The sequence below is a fragment of the Mustelus asterias genome, chromosome 5, assembly GCF_964213995.1.
Source record: "Mustelus asterias chromosome 5, sMusAst1.hap1.1, whole genome shotgun sequence".
Lineage (NCBI taxonomy): Eukaryota > Metazoa > Chordata > Chondrichthyes > Carcharhiniformes > Triakidae > Mustelus > Mustelus asterias.
In genome coordinates this window covers 87,306,997-87,327,694 of record NC_135805.1, presented here as the reverse complement: position 1 = coordinate 87,327,694, position 20,698 = coordinate 87,306,997, and the positions used below count along the sequence as shown (strand labels likewise).

Genomic DNA, 20,698 nt, shown 5'->3' with positions numbered 1-20,698 from the left:
TCAACACCCCTCATCTCTGGTGAACCTGATGAACCTTCTCTGCACTCCCTCCAAGGCCAATATATCCTTCCGCAAATAAGGGGACCAATACTGCACACAGTATTCCAGCTGCGGCCTCACCAAAGCTTGTTGAGGTGTGGGAAGGCATGGTTGCCACTCCCAGGGTCCTTTGTTGGGGAATTTCCAGAGGCAGGGTGTGATGGTAGACAAGAAAATAGGTATGTTTGATGAGCTGGGAGGCAGCACTGTTGCTCCTCCACCAATAATTAAAATCTGAAGGAAGAAAAGCCTCCACTCTTGTAAAAGTTATTTTTCTGTGCCAGAGACATTGTGCGAGAGCAATTAAGAGTTATTATGAATTAAAAATTCACTTTTATCTAAATGGACAAGTTCAAACTTTTTTCTCCTGTGTTTAGTGGCTAACTGGTGAGTAAGTACAGCAACTGGGGTGGCATGGTGGCACAGTAGTTAGCCCTGCTGCCTCACAGTGCCAGGGACCCAGGTTCAATTCCGGCCTCGGGTCACTGTCTGTGTGGAGTTTGCACATTCTCTCCGTGTCTGCGTGGGTTTCCTCCGGGTGCTCCGGTTTCCTCCCACAGTCCAAAGATGTGCGGGTTAGGTTGATTGGCCATGCTAAATTGACCCTGGTGTCAGGGGATTAGCGGAGTAAATGTGTGTGTTTATGATAGAGCATGGGTGGGATTGTTGTCGGTGCAGACTCGATGGGCCGACTGGCCTCCTTTTGCACTGTAGGGATTCTATGATTCTAACTCCACACCTTCCATGTATTTGCCTGACTCTCGGTGAATCATTGTTATCATAGAGTTTGTGCAGGAGAACAAATCAGAAAGCAGCTTCTTGGTTTGCATGTTTAATAGCACATTTGCAAATGCTGGGCATTGCTCTCCAATTTACTTCTTAATAACAATGAGCTGATAGCCTCACCGTTATTCTGACCACACAATCTGGCCCATTATATTGTCAGAAAGGCACAAATGCAAAGATGTCTGACTGAAGTGTCAGCTTTACTCGGTGGGAATACTCTTGCTCCTGAGTTAGGATTTGTGCACGTTGCAAAGGGGGGCCATTTGAATCGCGATTATAAGCAGGAACCCTGGATGATTATTTTGTTCACTTCCTAATCCAGGGATTTAGACCAATGACAATATTTCAAATCCTTTGCTGTAATCAGCAAACTTGTCACAGACATAGACTGGGAATCAAACCTCTCTTCTTCATGTGCTCCCATACGAAATGATAAGAAATAACTATATGCATTTTAGTGCTACATCTTTAGGTAATGTTCTCTATTCTAAGTTATACTACACCATTTCCTAACCAAGGATACAAGCAAGTCACCTGCTCAGAAACTTTGAGTATTGCCCATCTGGCAGCACGGTGGCACAGTAGTTAGCACTGCTGCCTCACAGTGCCACAGGGACCTGGGTTCAATTCCCAGCTTGGGTCACTGTCTGTGTGGAGTTTGCACATTCTCCCCGTGTCTGCGTGGGTTTCCTCCAGGTCTCCGGTTTCCTCCCACAGTCTGAAAGACGTGCTGGTTAGGTGCATTAACCATGCTAAATTCTCCCTCAGTGTACCCAAACAGGCACCAGAGTGTGGCGACTAGGAGAGTTTCACAGTGACTTCATTGCATGTAAGCCTACATGTGACACTAATAAATAAACTTTAAACTTAAAACTGTAATCTGCATTGTCCAATCGGAGGTGTCTAAAAACACACATTGGGCAACATATTGTCATTTCTTCTTCCTCATTTTGAAGAAGAATCTGGCTTCCAGCAATGCAATTCTCCTCCATATGAAAAATTTACATTATAACACTCCGTGATAAAGCACTCTCTGGGAGAGACGGTGGCGAGGTAATTCAGGCGAGTGCTCTGGGGATACAGGTTCAAATCTCACCATGTCAGCTGGCAAAGTTTAAATTCAGTGAATGAACAAAATCTGGATATGGAAGCTTGTCTCAGTAATTGTGACTATGAAACCATCATCAATTGTTGTAAAAATGCATCTGGTCACTAATGTCCCATTGGCAAGGAAATCTGCCACCCTTTCCTGATCTGGCCCATGTGTGACTCCAGATACACAACAATGTGATTGGTTCCTAACTGCCCTCTTAAATGGCCAAGCAAACAACTGAGTTCAAGGACAATTAGGGATGGGCAACAAATGCTGCCTTTCATGACCAAAAACATTAACATCCCATAAAAGATATATTTGTACATCAATAAAGCACCAAACAGTGTGTCAGGAAATAAAAGAACGGTAGATTTTGTGAAGGATTATTTATTTCCAATATTTTTAGAGTAATCAGGCAGCACTTACAAGGAGAGAAAAATGGGCAAAAGTGGTATTTAGTTGGAGATAAATTAATATATGTAAATGTGAGTCTGTACATATTTATCTTTATAAATATTATGAATGGGTGTATCCAATGTAAATAGTAGGAAGACCATACCTGCAGGATTGCAGAAATTACAGTATCAATCTGACTCTTGAATTACATAGTAAGAAGTCTCACAACACCAGGTTAAAGTCCAACAGGTTTATTTGAACACTCACCTGATGAAGGAGCAGCACTCTGAAAGATCGTGATACCAAATAAACCTGTTGGACTTTAACCTGGTGTTGTGAGACTTCTTACTGTGCTTACCCCAGTCCAACACTGGCATCTCCACATCTTAAATTACATAAATTATAAATATATGGGTAACCGGAAATGTGAAATCCCCCCATCAACATAGCAAAAACATTTTTACCTAATTTTTATTATTGACTCTTAACTCCTTGGTAGCACAGTATTTCAAATTATTTCTGATAATTTGATAAACTCATCTTTTATGGTGGTGTCAGCGAGTGGCTCTGAATGGAATGGAGTGGCATGGTGGCACTCCTGCTTCACAACACTAGGGACTTGGGTTCGATCCCCAGCTTGGGTCTGCACGTTCTCCCCGTGTCTGCGTGGGTTTGCTCCAGGTGCTCTGGTTTCCTCCCACAGTCCAAAAGACATGCTGTTTAGATGGATTGGCCATGCTAAATTCTCCCTCAGTGTACCCGAACAGGCAGCGGAGTGTGACAACTAGTGAATTTTCACAGTAACTTCATTGTAGTGTTAATATAAGCCTACTTATGAACACTAATAAATAAACTTTCTGTCAGAATCCAGCACGAACTTACATGCTGATTTATAGGAATCCCTGTGCAACTGTTCCCTTACGTATCTATAACATCAAGTGGGCTCTGCTGCAAGAAAAGGCTTAATAAAAGTGTCCATGTGGTTGAAAATGATGAGGAGAAAAATGGATATTTTTTACCTCAGAGTTGTTTATTTTTCCTTTATTAAAACAGTTCTGGGATGATTTTATCTTTGAAGTGTAACACATGCATGTGTGCACATGAGGGGCACACAAATTGGTTGAGTCATCTATATTACTATAAAGTTAGACAGTAAAAGTGGGATGGTATGCAAAACAAGTAGCCGATCTAATCCCTACTGTATCTCCCTCTTTAACAGTTATTCCCCACCCTCACATACTGAATATATTTTCAGAAGGAAAAGTCGATTTAAAATGTTTGGAAGAATATGATGCTTGACAAGTAACTTCGCCTCAATAAAGCAAAGGGCGCCTTTGCGAGGGAACGTTTGCAGGTCTAAGTGGAAAGAAATAGTGAGTGGGATAACTCTTTCAAAGAGCTGTAGAGGTTCTGAGGCCAGTTATGTCACCCTGACTGCAATCAATGCAGAATCAAAAATGCTGGAAAATGCACCAAATAAAATATTAAAAGTGAAAACCTTCTGGTTGGTATCCACCCAAACACCAAAGAATATAATTCTTTACCCACAATTTCCTCTCCATTCTCTCAATTAGTTGCAGCAACTTTGGTGCATTCAAAGTTTCCACTGATCTTCTATTAAAGATATGACAGCCAATTCGGAGAACTTAGAAGAAGTTCCCATCACTCATGTATTTTGCATCTCTATGCCTTTTCAGGCTTCCATCTACTATGAATATGTCTGCAACATGGATAAAGGAATGTTAGAGTTGAGATTACAAGCCTATGTCTTCCTGTACTTTCTGTGTAAATACTTATTTATACATTTTCAGGGCTGTTTTGAATTGGCTGTTTTTTTAAAGCTAGCTTTTGCAGCATTTCTAAGTTGGCATGTATGATACTGATTCATGTGAAAGTGAAGTTTGTGACGGGTGTTTGGTTTTCAGTACCTCACTCAAGTGCCCATGTTTCTTGAGTTAACTTAGAATAGGCAATAAACATTGGCAAGGTATCAATCATAGGAGGAAATTTCAGACTAACCCAGCTGCATCCAATGTCCACACAGAGGGAGTGGATTCCAGTCAGAAATGGGCGGCCTGGATAATGGTGTTTTATTCTCCTCCCTGGCCCAGAGGTAGAGAGACTAGTTACAACATCTTGACTGGAATCAATGACTGAGATCAACAAGCAGAACATAGCTGGGGATGAAGTGGAACCTTTCTGATGTGCGTGGTTCAGTCCCAATTAATTTACCAACTGAACAATCTGATGAACTGAAAATTCAGAACAATCGAGCTTTGTTTATTTTGTTCTAAGATTTTTTTTTAAATGAATGTTAATATTAAGTGTTTAATCTTTTTTCTTTAATCTCTTATGGTACCTATAATTTTGAAAACAGTTAGTTTATATTAGCATGTAAGATTAATTGACCTGATTGTATGTTTGTGGAAGAAAGTATTAATGATGCTAATGGTTGAAAAATATATATTTTAAAAATCCCTAAGCTTTTCTCTGTAAGCTCTTCAGGTCATGAAGATGTTTGCGAATGAAAGATGTTTCTAATTTGAAAATAATGTTAATGCATCACCTGATTTTTTTTTTAGATTATAGTGTTATGGAATTGTGATAGATCATTACCACCCAAGAACAAATGGCCCTCCACCCCAGTGCCTATAACTGTAATTGAAGGAGAAAGTAAGGTGAGTCGGTTTTAACATCCTCACAATGTTGAGTAAGAATATTTTCTTTTGTAATGCATCTTAATTGTTCTTAAATGGCTGGGCAATGTAATGTTCCTGTTATACCCAGAGAAAGCTACCAGTAAATGTTTATTATTGTACGACCAAGGCTACGCAGTCTCCTAGTCGCTATGCTAATAACTGAAATAGGTTTTGCAGTAAGTGTGATTTCTTCCAGCACAGATCAGCTTTAAGTTAATAGAGCTGTTGTGGAAAACTTGACGGTCTACACGAAAGAAGAGCTGAATCTTAATGGTCAACTGTCAGAATCAATTTGAGTAGAATTCATGCTAAGCAAAGACCTGAACAACAGCTGGGTAAATGCGAGCAGCCTAACACAGAGCTATTTGCACAAATAAATGAAAGTGTTGTATATGTTCAGTTTCAATTGTTTGGAAATGGACGAAGCCCTCAAGAAAACAAATCTATCCAGGTAATACAAGATTCCTTTTAAATGTAGCATCTGAATCAATTCACGACACAACTATGTTATCGTGGTGCTGGAACATTTGAGACACAGTGATTATGCTTTAACAATGGGACACATTTTTGTGGGTGTTGGTCTATAACAGTGCCCTTCCACCTCTGACCTTTGGAAACAGATTTTCCTTTTTTTAGTGTTTAGATATCATTAATCCGCTGTAGGGAGCAAATGTGCTACTCCGTTGGGACTGTATCTGAAACCAAAATAAAATGGAAAATCCCAGCTGTAAAATCTTTCTGTCATTCACGTGTCTGTTTATTATTTTTCTGCATTTTTTGTGACCTTGTGAGATGTGTGAGAAATCTGTCAGGAAAACAGAAATAGTTTTAAGGGATCTATGTTTGTATTGTTAAATACGGCACGGTAGCATAGTGGTTAGCACTGCTGCTTCACAGCTCCAGGGACCTGGGTTCGATTCCCGGCTTGGGTCACTGTCTGTGTGGAGTTTGCACATTCTCCTCGTGTCTGCGTGGGTTTCCTCCGGGTGCTCCGGTTTCCTCCCACAGTCCAAAAGTGTGCGGGTTAGGTTGATTGGCCATGCTAAAAAAAAATTGCCCTTAGTGTCCTGGGATGCGTAGGTTAGAGGGATTAGTGGGTAAATATGTAGGGATGTGGGGTAGGGCCTGGGTGGGATTGTGGTCGGTGCAGACTCGATGGGCCGAATGGCCTCTTTCTGTGCTGTAGGGTTTCTAAGATTCTAAGAAGATATGGATTTAAATGGGTTTAATTTAGTACATTCTGTGTAAGAGGAGTAAACATTTAGTTGGATTCATGCTAGACAAAGGTGTTTGTATGTGTGGGGCTTTCAGTCAGTTCAAACTGTGCTTTTGTTATGCTTAGAGAGGGTTATAGGTGTAAAATAAACAAGCTGGGAGAAGTAAAAAGTTGTTGCTTAGCAACCGGGGCACCTTTAGGGGCAGAAGGTTTTTGAGTGTAGCTTTAGCTGAATTCATAGCAGTTGGGGCTTAGAAGCAAGTGAGTGAACAGCTCTCAGCTATGTTAGCAGAAGGAAAGCCATACCATGGAATAATATGGTGCACAAAAGCATGCTCCAGAGAAACTAAAGGACAGTTAGTTCTAGAAACCAAGGAATGGAAAAAAAGCTCCAGGAATATTGAAATAAAAAGGATTAAAGAGGAAATGTCTTTGGAATAGGGTATTGTTCATGGTATTGTTCGGGAAGAGAAGAGCTGGTTGGCCACAGACGAGCCACGTTTCGCAATCATAAGTTTTAGTGTCCTTATTTCCAGTTTTTGAAGCAACAGTATTTTGTTGGGGACTGAGTACCTGACTTTGTGTAGCATTTTGGATGCATGTTGTAGTTCAAGACAAAAGAATTCTGAAAGGAGAGTTGGAAAACCTGGTGCTCTTTTTTCTTATCAAAACAGTGATGTGGAAGCTTGGTTTGAAAAGATATTTGGAAAATCTGGAGCTGGATTCTGAATGAAAACGGCTGATAGAAAGCATTGCTTGAAATAAGATTCTAAAGCGTGACCTTTTGAGAGTGGAGTCACTCATGTGGAAGGAATTTGAGAAATCCATGAAAGATTAGTTGAGTAGCATTGGCCGTTTGGTTTCAGAGTGGGGTTTTAGCTTTGAAAACTGTATACATTTGTGAAGCTAAGGGGGGGAGTAAAGGAGTATTGTATTATAATTACACTTTTCGTGTTTAATAATTTTTTCTTGCTGTTAAAAGTTAATCAGCAACCCTGTGACTCTGTTCCTCAAAGTTTTCTTGAAAAAGGAAAGTGTTGCAGTCTTCTGAACCAGGATTCCATTCTGGGATCTTCCTGTACAGTAGTAACATCATTTGGGATTGTAACAGGTCTGCCCATTTTCATCTGTCATAATGCCCAACTAGAGCTTGGGGTAGGTGGTATCATGGTGCACTATGTAGCATCTGTTTCTCCATTTACACCCCAAGCAACACTGGATCACAATGGATGTCTGTGTGTCTCTAACATACAGCCCCACTCAGAGATTTTAAATTAAGGAATCACCACAAATGGAAACTAGCCTGTTGATGAAAAGCATATTGAAGAAATGTTTTAAAATATGGATGGAGGACGTATGCACTGAATGTTGTTATGCTCCTGTTCAGGATCGTGAATATTTAAAGAAATCCGGACACCTCGCAATTCAGCAACAGAACTGTGTCACAAGAGTTCACATTCTCAAACAAAAATAAACTTTACTGTATAACAAAAAGAATGAAACAAGTTAAGTACCACTAAACACTACCACTTACAAGGACGTAAGCTACAACACTCAGTTCTACTTTTTACTCCCCCCACCCCCATTCCAAGCTTCCTTACCGTACAAAATCAAAAGAACGAAGACCTTAATTTAGTCCTTTTAAATTTCTGAATCTCTACAAAATGTGTTCTCCCCATCTGTATTATTGATGGGAAGGAGATTAAGAACACAACTCCCAGTTCTGACACAGAAACTTATGATGTGGCGATGCCAGCTTTGGACTGGGGTACGCACAGTAAGAAGTCTCACAACACCAGGTTAAAGTCCAACAGGTTTATTTGGCAGCACAAGCTTTCGGAGTCTCAGGCTCCTTCTTCAGGTGAGTGAGGAGTTGTGATCACAAACAGGGCATATGCAGACACAAACTCAATTTACAAGATAATGGTTGGAATGCGAGTCTTTACAGGCAATCAAGTCTTAAAGGTACAGACAATGTGATGGAGAGAGGGTTAAGCACAGGTAAGTCGTGGGGGTTACAGATAGTATGACATGAACCCAAGATCCCGGTTGAGGCCGTCCTCATATGTGCGGAACTTGGCTATCAGTTTCTGCTCAGCAATTCTGCATTGTCGTGTGTCGTGAAGGCCGCCTTGGAGAACGCTTACCCGAAGATCAGAGACTGAATGCCTGTGACTGCTGAAGTGTTTCCCGACTGGACGGGAACACTTCTGCTTGGTGATTGTCGAGTGGCGTTCATTCATCCGTTGTCGTAGCGGATGCATGGTCTCCCCAACGTACCATGCCTCGGGACATCCTTTCCTGCAGCGTATCAGGTAGGCAGCGTTGGCCAAATCGCATGAGTATGTACTGTATACCTGGTGGATGGTCTTCTCATGTGAGATGATGGCATCCATGTTGATGATCCGGCACGTCTTGCAGCGGTTGCTGTGGCAGGGCTGTGTGGTGGCATAGTCACTGTTCTCCTGAAGACTGGATAGTTTGCTGAGGACAGTGGTCTGTTTGAGGTTGTGCAGTTGTTTGAAGGCAAGAAGTGGGGGTGTGGAGATGGCCTTGGCGAGATGTTCGTCTTCATTGATGACATGTTGAAGGCTCCGGAGAAGATGTCGTAGCTTCTCCGCTCCGGGGAAGTACTGGATGACGAAGGGTACTCTGTCCGTCGTGTCCCGTGTTTGTCTTCTGAGGAGTTTGGTGCAGTTTTTCGCTGTGACGCGTCGGAACTGTCGATCGATGAGTCGAGCGCCATATCCTGTTCTTATGAGGGTGTCTTTCAGTGTCTGGAGGTGTCTGTTGCGATCCTGACACTACACAACCCTGCCACAGCAACCTCTACAAGACATGCCGGATCATCGACACGGATGCCATCATCTCATGTGAGAACACCATCCACCAGGTACACGGTACATACTCTTGCGACTCGGCCAATGTTGTCTACCTGATACGCTGCAGGAATGGATGTCCCGAGACATGGTACATTGGGGAGACCATGCAGACGCTACGATAACGGATGAATGAACACCGCTCGACAATCACCAGGCAGGACTGTTCTCTTCCAGTCGGGGAACACTTCAACAATCACAGGCATTCAGTCTCTGATCTTCGGGTAACCGTTCTCCAAGGCGGCCTTCACGACACACGACAACACAGAGTCGCTGAGCAGAAACTGATAGCCAAGTTCCGCACACATGAGGATGGCCTCAACCGGGATCTTGGGTTCATGTCACACTATCTGTATCTGTAACCCCCATGACTTGCCTGTGCTTGCAAAATCTCACTAACTGTCCTGGCTGGAGACAATTCACACCTCTTTAACCTGTGCTTAACCCTCTCTCCACTCACATTGTCTGTACCTTTAAGACTTGATTACCTGTAAAGACTCGCATTCCATCCATTATCTTGTAAATTGAGTTTGTGTCTATATATGCCCTGTTTGTGAACACAACTCCTCACTCACCTGAAGAAAGAGCGACATTCCGAAAGCTTGTGTTACCAAATAAACCTGTTGGACTTTAACCTGGTGTTGTGAGACTTCTTACAGAAACTTAAACCAATATAACCATGAGAGGGTAAAACAACGTGAGGAAGAACAAAGTAACAAGCAGGCTCCTAACTTTAACTACAGGCACAAGGCATGTGAGTTATCAGTGCTGAAGCCTGGTGAGAGAGAATAGGTTTGAGACCAACAGAGAGGAGGCACAATAATCAAATTAACTCCACAACTGCGATCATATAGGATTGAGACAGATCAGGGAACTATAAGCAGAAGCCTTAATATTTTTGGAAAGAAAGCCAAAATAAATTTGGCCATACTACTCAGATCCTGAAGAGAAAGAAGAAGACAGACTAAAGCTCTACAACCACCCAGGGAAAAAAATACACAAGCAGAAGGGAAAGTACAAACTATCCTTGACCTCAGAAAAAGATCAGGAAGATTAGTCAAGGCACCTCAGAGACTAAACTGGTGAAGTCTAAGACCTTGTGGCAGATGTAGGAGGATGTAAATATCGATGTAAATATCAATGTTTCCCCCTTTCCATTTCTTTTCTCATTCTGGGGGAAATTGGGGACTTGAAGCAACTGAAGGGAAAGGAAGTGAATCCAGGGAAGCTGCAGACTCTGGAAAGGTTCGCTCAGACCTTTCTCTCTTAAAGATATTGTTATGTGGGGTGAGCTGGGAAGGGTTTTTTAAAAAATATATAAAATCACTCACCTGGCAAATCTCTCTCATTGTTTGTCGGAACAAGCTGAGAGGAGGATCGATTTGTGGCGGGAGAGTGAAGGTAGGCGACTGTCTAATTTTTATTTTTTCGCGGGGTTTGTTTTTTGTTAGGAAAGTTACTTTAAAAGTAAAGCGGAAGTGGGCCATGGGGTGAGCTGAGAAGGGTTTTTTAGCGCGTAAAGTTTAAAAGGCAGGCCACACTATCCAGCGGGCAGCTTCATTAGCGGGCAGTGGAGTGAGCAGGGAGCAGAGTGAGAGCTAAAGGGCTTTGGCTCATTGGGCTGAGGCGGAAACGGGCGAGGGAGGTAGGATTTTTTCTTATTTTATAATAACTTAAATGAGTTAATTGTGATGGAGGGTCATATGATGTGTTTTTTCTGCATGATGTGGGAGCTGGTGGACCCCACTGTGGTTCCCAGTGAGCATGTCTGCAGCAAGTGTTGGTTGCTTGAGGAACTCCGGCTCAGGGTTGATGAGCTGGAGTCTGAGCTTCAGACACTGCGACATATCAGGGAGGCGGAGAGTTACCTGGACACTGTTTCAGGAGGCAGTCACACCCCTTAGACTAACAAATTCAGCCGGGGGCCAGGGACAAGAGGGTGTAGCTGCGAGTGAGGCAGGAATTGGGATCCAGAAGGTGGAGTTACAAGAGCCTCAGCCCCTGAATCTGTACAGCAGGTTTGAAATTCTTACTCCCAGTGTGGACGGGAATGGGGACTGCAAGGAGGACGAGCAAACTGCCCACGGCACCGTGGTACATGGAGCCGTTCAGGTGGAGGAAGAAAAAAGAAATGTAGTGGTAATTTGAGATAGTATAGTTCGGGGCATTGACATTGTTCTTTGTGACCAGGATCGAGAATCCCGAAGGTTGTGTTGCCTGCCTGGTGCTCGGGTCCAGGATATCTCATCTGGGCTGCAGAGGAACTTGGAGTCAGAGGGTAACAATCCAGCTGTAGTGATCCACGTAGGCGCCAACGATATAGGCAGAACAGGGACAGAGGTTCTGCAGAGGGAGTATGAAAATCTAGGAGCCAAATTAAAAAGCAGAACCAACAAGGTGGTAATCTCTGGATTACTACCTGAGCCACAAGCGAATTGGCGCAGGGTCAATAAGATTAAGGAGGTAAATGCATGGCTCAAAGATTGGTGTGGGAGGAATGGGTTTGAATTTATGGGACATTGACACCAGTATTGGGAAAGATGGGACCAGTTCAGATGGGATGGTCTTCATCTGAATCGTGCTGGGACCAGAGTCTTGGTGAATCGTATAACCAGGGCTGTAAATAGGGCTTTAAACTAAATAGTGGGGGGGAGGGTTCAGGGGTATGGGGAATTACAAAATCAAAGGTAAAGGAGAGGGTACGAGTGCAGGTTAATGATGAGGACATTCATCTAGTTAAAGGAGTCAAGTGCTCAGGCAGAGTAAAAAAGGTGACAAACACAAGAAGGGAGGTGGTCAACGCAGTGCAAGGAGACGGTCTGGGGAAGGATAACCAGTTTGCGACAGGTAGGGACAGAGCGTGCAATCAAAAGAATGCACTAACAAATCGGGTCCATATAAAGACTAACATAAAGACACTTTACCTGAATGCACGTAGCATTCGAAACAAAGTGAATGAGTTGATGACACAAATCAGTACAAATGGGCATGATCTAGTGGCCATGACAGAAACGTGGTTGCAGGGTGACCAGGACCGGGAACTGAATATCCAGGGGTATCAGACATTTCGGAAGGATAGACAGGAAGGAAAAGGAGGTGGGGTAGCTCTGTTAATTAAAGATAACATCAGGGCGGTAGTGAGAGACGATATCGGCTCTAAGGAGCAGAATGTGGAATCGTTGTGGGTGGAGATAAGGGATAGTATGGGGAGAAAGTCACTGGTGGGCGTGGTCTATAGGCCCCCAAATAATAACTTTGAGGTGGGTCGGGCTATAAACAAGCAAATAATGGATGCGTGCAAAAACGGAACAGCAATAATCATGGGGGATTTTAACCTGCATATTGATTGGTTGACTCAAATCGGACGCGGTGGACTTGAGAAAGAGTTCTTAGAATGCTGTCGGGATAGTTTCCTCGAACAGTATGTTACAGAACCTACGAGGGAGCAAGCTATCTTGGATCTCGTCCTGTGTAATCAGACAGGTAAAATTAATGATCTTCTTGTGAGGGATCCTCTTGGGATGAGTGATCACAATATGGTTGAATTTCTAATACAAATGGAGGGTGAGAAAGTAGGGTCCCAAACCAGTGTCCTCTGCTTGAACAGAGGGGAGTACAATAGGATGAGGGCAGAATTGGCTAATGTAGACTGGGAGCGCAGACTAGTTGGTAGGACAGCTGAGCAACAGTGGCGGATTTTTAAGGAGATTTTTCTCAGTACTCAGCAAAAATATATTCCAGTGATAAAGAAGGAATGTAAGAAAAGGGATAACCAGCCGTGGATAACTAAGGAAATAAAGGAGAGTATTAAATTAAAAACCGATGCATACAGAGTGGCCAAAACTAGTGGGGAATTAGAAGATTGGGAAAGCTTTAAAAAACAACAAAGAACTACTAAGAAAGCGATAAAGAAAGGAAAGATAGATTATGAAACTAAACTGGTACAAAATATAAAAACTGATAGTAAAAGTTTTTACAAATATATAAAAAGGAAAAGAGTAGCTGAAGTAAATGTTGGACCCTTAGAAGATGAGAAGAGGGATTTAATAAAGGGAAATGAGGAAATGGCCGAGGCCTTAAACAAGTTTTTTGTGTCGGTCTTCACGGTAGAGGACACAAATAGCTTACCGAAAATTAATGGTTGTGGGACTGTAGAGGGTGAGGTCCTTAAAACGATTACTATTACTAAAGAGGTAGTGCTTGGTAGGCTAATGGGACTAAAGGTAGACAAGTCCCCAGGCCCGGATGGAATGCATCCCAGGGTACTGAAAGAAATGGCAGAAGTAATAGCGGATTTGTTGATTGTAATTTATCAAAGTTCGCTGGACTCTGGGGAAGTGCCGGCTGATTGGAAAACAGCTAATGTGACGCCACAGTTTTAAAAAGGAGGTAGACCAAAGGCGGGTAACTACAGGCCGGTTAGCTTAACGTCCGGAGTTGGGAAATTGTTGGAATCCATCATTAAAGAAGAAATAGCAGGACACCTGAAAAAAATGGTTCGATCAAGCAGACACAGCATGGATTCATGAAGGAAAAGTCGTGTTTGACGAATATACTGGATTTTTATGAAGATGTAACGAGTGCGGTTGACAGAGGGGAACCGGTGGATGTGGTGTTTTTGGATTTCCAGAAGGCTTTCGATAAGGTGCCTCACAAAAGGTTGCTGCAGAAGATTAAGGTACACGGAGTTGGGGGTAAAGTGTTAGTGTGGATTGAGGATTGGCTACCTAACATGAAGCAGAGAGTTGGAATAAATGGGTGCTTTTCTGGTTGGCAGTTGGTGACTAGTGGCGTGCCGCAGGGATCGGTGCTGGGGCCTCAACTGTTTACCATATACATAGACGATCTGGAGGAGGGGACCGAGTGTAGGGTAACAAAGTTTGCGGATGATACAAAGATGAGTGGGAAAGCGAATTGCGTGGAGGATGCGGAAAGTCTGCAGAGAGATTTGGATAGGCTAAGTGAGTGGGCGAGGATCTGGCAGATGGAGTATAACGTTGACAAGTGTGAGGTTATCCACTTTGGAAGGAATAATAGTAAAATGGACTATTATTTAAACGGTGAAAAATTACAACATGCTACTGTGCAGAGGGACCTGGGGGTCCTTGTGCATGAATCGCAAAAACTCAGTTTGCAGATGCAGCAGGTAATCAAGAAGGCAAATGGAATGTTGGCCTTTATCGCGAAGGGGATGGAGTATAAAAGCAGGGAGGTCTTGCTGCAATTGTACAAGGTACTGGTGAGGCCGCAACTGGCGTACTGTGTGCAATTTTGGTCCCCTTATTTGCGGAAGGATGTATTGGCCTTGGAGGGAGTACAGAGAAGGTTCACTAGGTTGATACTGGAGATGAGGGGGTTAGCTTATGAGGAGAGATTGAGTAGATTGGGCCTGTACTCGTTGGAGTTTAGAAGGCTGAGGGGAGATCTTATAGAGACATATAAGATAATGAAGGGGCTGGACAGGGTAGAGGCAGAGAGATTCTTTCCACTTAAAAAGGAAACAAGAACTAGAGGACACAGCCTCAAAATACGGGGGAGTCAGTTTAGGACAGAGTTGAGGAGGAACTTCTTCTCTCAGAGGGTGGTGAATCTCTGGAATTCTCTGCCCATTGAAGCAGTGGAGGCTACCTTGTTAAATATGTTTAAGTCACAGGTAGATAGATTTCTGATCAATAAGGGAATTAAGGGTTATGGGGAAGGGGAACTAATCAGATCAGCCATGATCTTGTTGAATGGCGGGGCAGGCTCGAGGGGCTAGATGGCCTACTCCTGCTCCTATTTCTTATGTTCTTATGTTCTTAAATATTATAGAGATAAAGACTTGAGGGGTGAGATATAAAGTAAGGGGTTAACATCAGCATCTTATGATGCTGATAGAATGATGATGTAACACCACATGATTGAGTAACAGAGATCTGAAGGGAGCAGAAGTTCCAAACTCTTGCAGAGTTCCAATGTGTATGTCGTAGCTGTAAATAAAGTATAATGGTTTTTAAAAACTACGATCTCCAACAGCTTACTTTGGGAGAATAAGCAAATCCCAAAGTATCCCATCTCGACCTCAAGCACACAATTAGACACAGACCTCCAGAATTTAATTTCATTCTCATTAATATTCCAGCCATTCCTCCAAGGTAAGATTCTGTTGGGATCCTTCCATTACCTTTTTGGCTACACAACCCCCCACTATTTCCTTTATTGACGTCATGACTTTGGATGACTCAACTCCTTGTTCAGGTTTTCTGCAGATCCAACTGCTTCCCCACAGCTTTCCAAGCTAAATCTGCTGCCTGCTTTCTGCTACAATGCTCTGTGAGGACCACTGTAGATATTTTCCGCTATCTGCAAGCTAACACCAATTGTTAAGCTGCTTCTCCCTCATGAAATCCAAACTGAGATAGAGCCCCATTCACATTCCATGAAGCAAGTAATGAAGTTAGTATCTTATCTGCTTGAAATGTAGGCCTAACTGACTGTCATTGCCTATTGGGTCTCTCAACCCGGTGAGAAGCAGTCTTCACCAAAACAAAGCTGCAACTGCCTCTCTCTGTTCCCATAATGTGCTGCCTACTTTTGTCAGTAAACACACACAAATAAGTTAAACAAAGTAACTTCCTAACCAAAGCTGCACACTGATTTCCTCTTTGGCAACATGTCGCACATGGCCTGTTTCCAGGTAGAAAGGCAAATTAACCATTTTTTCATTCCAAAGCTTTCCTTGATTCTGGGAAAACATACCAATAATTTTGATCTCTGACGGAGTTTTACTGCCCTTCATCTCAATTTCTAGCTTTTAGCTTATTTTATGGAAGTAATGATAGATACCCTTGTTCTATCAAGAGGTCCAGAAATGGGTTATCAATTGTCCGGTATTTACACTTCAACTCTAACCTTGCAAGATAAACATGGGGTAACAATTAAATGTAATTAATTTCCTTCTTGTTAACTTTCATTCAGTTCAGTATTATCACCAGTTTCTCAGTCAAGATTTTCCATTGCTTTCCATTTAAGTCTTTAACTTTCTAAATTTAGAAGTTATTTTCTAAAACATATGAATTATGAACTAGATATTAGCAACACAAGGCACTGCTGCAAATAAAGCTACCATTAGAGTGAATTATTTCTGGGGCTAAAACAATGTTAATGGAGACCTGATTTTATAAAATTATTCCCAGTAAAAATGTGGTAATTGGTAATCATCTACCATGGGTATATCTCATTCTAACTCCAGCAATCAGGAGATTTCTCAGCAACATAAGTAGCCTGTAAAGAATTAAATTGCGTGTTAAAAACAGATGGAGATTGATTGCATGCAAATTAGGAAAGAAAGGGAAACTCTTAGGAAAGATTAGGAAATTAAAATTAAATTGCCTTTGGAGATTAAAGGGAATAAGGGGGGGGGCGGGGGGGGGGGGGGGGGGGGGGGGGGAAGAGTACATTTTAAATCCCCCCCCATGACCTGAAAGGGAATACCAGGAGACTATATAGTCATGTTAATGACTGAAATCACTCTTAATTTAATGCAAATACAATGTGAGATGGCATTTTCAGGCACAAAGAGTTTGAGAAAAGTACGCAATACTGACTTTGTGCAATACATTATTGTGTCCTGCAAGAACTTTGCATTTCATTTTGGGCAGCATGTAAAATAAATCATAGGAATAGGTTTCACAGAAGAGCAACATTTAAAAAAAAATAGATCCACCAAAGTAAGAGGATCAAGATTGTTTTCTTCAATGGAGGATGTGAGAAGAGATGCCTTGCATTTGGTTTTAAATGAGGAAGGAAATGGAAACGATAAAAACTAGCAACCATTTTGAAATGATTCAGGAACAAAGAACAAAATTAAGCAGATCATTGCTAAATAAACGTTTGGAGGGATCTTTTCGCAAATGCTGAGCAATATGAAAGAAACCGCACTATGTATAGTCCCAAGAAGGTTTGTAGATTCTAATAAAAGCTTCATTTCAAAGATTTTCAGTTCCAGAATCAAAGTTTGACCGATAATGCATCTTGGATGGTTGTTTTTGTAACACCGTATTGTGAAAACTTATAAACTGGCTAACCATGCAAGGTACCTTAGTCTCATTGATCACAGAGGTAATTTAGAACAACATGCTGATAGAATTGGGTTATGATTTAGGAAGTTCAGAGAATAGGAGGATAATAATAAAACCAAATTTACAGCAGGACCACTCTAGGAGATAAAATGAGCTTGATGGGATGAGTCACCTCTCTGGTGAGGGGGTTGGACCATCTGGAGCAACGACAGACATGTGACAGTTTCTTTATTACATCACCAGTCTGCTCCATCTGCAGAAATCCAATGACTGGGCTGATGCGTTTAGGCTGTGCTTTATAATACATGACGATTTCATTAGGGACAGCACTGCAAATGTTTCAGCTCAATGATACAGTACAACTTTATTTGAACTCTGCTGACAGGCAAAATGAGCAAAGATCTGTATTTAAGACTGTTTACGATCCCCAGCTGCTTGCTTCTTACTGACCCCCATGTACCTCCATGATGAATTATTTATACTGGAGGAATGGAGCTGAAATGCACACGTCCCATAGGCAATAGCTGGCTTGACAACAGATAGTGATGAAAAGAAAAGCACCAATGGGAATTGAAGAAAAGATTTCACATTGTTTGCCAATTCCATTACACTGAAGACAGAACACACCTCGGCAATCCACCTGACTGATAAATAGATGGCAAATACCGAGATTTTAAGAATACTTTCAGCTAATTTGAGTTTATCTAATAAATGTATAACACAATTTTGTAACTTCATCAATGAGAAATGAGAAGTATGAAATAGAAATAAAAACAATAAGCAATGCAAGGAAACCTATTTTAATTTGGTAATCGTCGTTCTCAAACAAGTTTTGTTTTCAGCCTTGATTAATTTTATGTCTTTGGACTAAACTTGGCAACAGTGCATGTTTATATTAACCTCTGGCTCTATAATTGTCCCTTTTAACTTCAACCTTTCCTGAATTTCTAATAAATTACAACAAGAAATAGTATTCCCCATGCAATTATTCAGTAATGGTATCACCTCCAGTTTAATACATGAGAGCAAAAATATTATGTGAAGACTGTTAAACATTAGTACTTTGATTTGCATTTTAAAGAATTACAGCATAATAGCTAACACTGTGCCTCTGAGGAACCATCTACTCATGTTTCCTTCCTTTTGCCTGATGAGAAACCTGCAGCAACACACACTGGCTGTCAAAGTCAGGGTGGGAGGGGTGCTGGAAATGTTTTACATTCCCACGTGAATTCTTCAGCCTCTCCCTACCAACGTTGGGCCTGCACCAACTACAAGCACAGGCACAACTGTTCACACACGGGATATCCCAGGAAATCCTGTAGCAGTGTAAGTGGGTGAATGGAGACCTGGGCCTGAATTTTTTGCAATCCCCCAATATAGGACATTGCATAAATTGCAAATTAACTCAGATTTTGTCATTTTTCAGGAAGTGTTTGATCCAAATGGGGGTGGGGGGGGGGGGTGGAGGGGAGTTATTCTCGGTTGACTTGCATGAGTGGCAAACTTGGTGTTCTATCAGGGCTAGAGAAGAACTCAAGGTGAAAGCAGCAGCTGAGCCTGCTGATAGAGGTGACGTGTTTTTGAACGGAAGAAGGAGGGACAGCAGCACCCTGCTGACTAAGAGGCAGCTGGTCATGTTGAAGGGGCAGAAGGTTGTAGTGTCAGCAAGGCCGTCTAAGAAGAATATCTTACCGTACAGACAGGCTCCCAGGAGACAGTGACACCTCTGTGGCAGGAGAGATAAGGTCTAATTGTGCAGATAGACACCCATACCTGTGGCTCGTAAATTGATTGCAGCCTTGAACATTTATGCCTCATACTCATTTCAAGGAGCAACTGGAGACCTGTCCAGCATTTCACAAGCACATCACTGCATCATGTAGTCACATATGCACTTTTCAGGAGTGCGAGCAATAGGAGGTATCCACTGAAGAGATGATTACGATAAGGAATTTGGATGCAGGGGCTGAGCACTGAAGCAGTGCGAGCCACGCATCCACCAGGACCCCCTGTGAGCAATCTCTCAATGGAGATATCTGCACGTGCGGACGAGAGGGAGATTGCAATGCTCATGAGCTGGATGAACTCCTCCAATGTCCTTGCCAGAGTGTGCATATCCCCTGGAATCTCCACCAGGTCTTCACACCTCCAAGTTGAGTGTTTTTAGCAGTTTTCTTTAAGCTCTGAAGCAAAGTTTCTGAAAAGCTCAAAGCGGATTTCTGCAGGTCAAGGCTGAAACTCATTTGTTGTGAAATTGTAGTGTCTTTACACGGCTGCAAGCATGCATTTTAATTCGTACATAAAGGCATACTTTCATTTAGTAATTTTAATGATAGTTTTTCTCAACACAAAAGCTGGCAGCATTTTAGATAAAATGCCAATGGTTTCCAAACTCTTTAGCTGATTTTTTTTGGATTTCTAACATTCATGATTAACGTTCTGTTTACAATGACTTGCCGTGTTTCAAGTGTGTGGCGTAGTCTCAGCTAGGTAAGAATACTGCTTCATGGGGTGGGTTAAAGATCATGGATGATGGTGGTAGAGGAAACATTAATTACTGACAGCTTCCATTATCAACAGTGTAGTCTGATGGTCTCTCAATACCATTGTATTTTAGATTGGGAATCACTTCGCTATGGGAGGCTTTCTCACATCAGTGGAGATCTGGAGCTACTTACCTGGGCATCTGATATGCAGCAACTGGTCAAACTCTGTTATTACTTTGCTTGGCCTCTATTGCTGCCTCCATTCTCTCTAACTGCTGCTCAACAGGGTCGGGATTCATTTGTACAAGAGGAGTTGAAAATGAGGATTCGCTGTTACTGTCAGGCTCGGCAGTGCACCCATTGTGGCAATCATGAGCATAGTGGCCCAGGCGGTTATAATTAAAACAGCACAACAGGGTGCCTCTTCTCAGCACCGAGTTCCTGGTTGGTTGGCATTGTGGTTAGGCAATAGGCCTTCAATAACCGCTACCTCAGGCTTCATCAATGGTGCTTGGGGGGCCATTACAACACACCTGTTCCCCGACAATACCAAAATGGTGGATCAGCTTGTCCTAGGCCACTATATTATTCATAAATTTTCAGTGTGCTATGGGTTAATGGCTACAGCCCTTTCAGAAAAAGGCTCCTGAAGCTCAGGGAGTCAAAATGGTGGCCCTCACTGCCCCTCATGTGGCGGAGACAGTCATGAAACCTTTCTGTAAATACACCTGGGTCTTCAGTTGGGGTCTGTTTTTTGCTAACCAGAACCTCGTGAAAATCAATGTTCTTCCTCTGGGGCCATTTTTTTAGGTCAGCTTCTACCGTCTCAAGTGAGCCATTGGTCATACTGTCTCAGTCCATCTTTTGCTTTAACTCTTGGGGACATACAGCTAGGACAAACTGTTTAAAGTCATCTTTATGATCTTAACAACTTCCCATTGTGGTGCCAGAGGAAGGGGGTGTCATATCCAACTCCTCTTTCAGGGGTCTAACCTCACCAGGGAAAAGGGCCTATGCAAGAATGTTGCTGTGACCTCTTTC

At 42.4% G+C, this 20,698-nt stretch overlaps 1 protein-coding gene across 1 annotated transcript in view; it reads left to right on the top strand.

Annotated features, from left to right (window-relative positions):
• Positions 1 to 20,698, top strand: part of LOC144493675 (exostosin-1-like) — a 542,752-nt gene that overhangs the window by 442,988 nt on the left and 79,066 nt on the right. Inside the window, exon 8 of the mRNA XM_078212975.1 lies at positions 4,897 to 4,992. Coding sequence (XP_078069101.1) covers positions 4,897 to 4,992 — 96 coding nt within the window. The remainder of the gene's footprint in view (positions 1 to 4,896; positions 4,993 to 20,698) is intronic.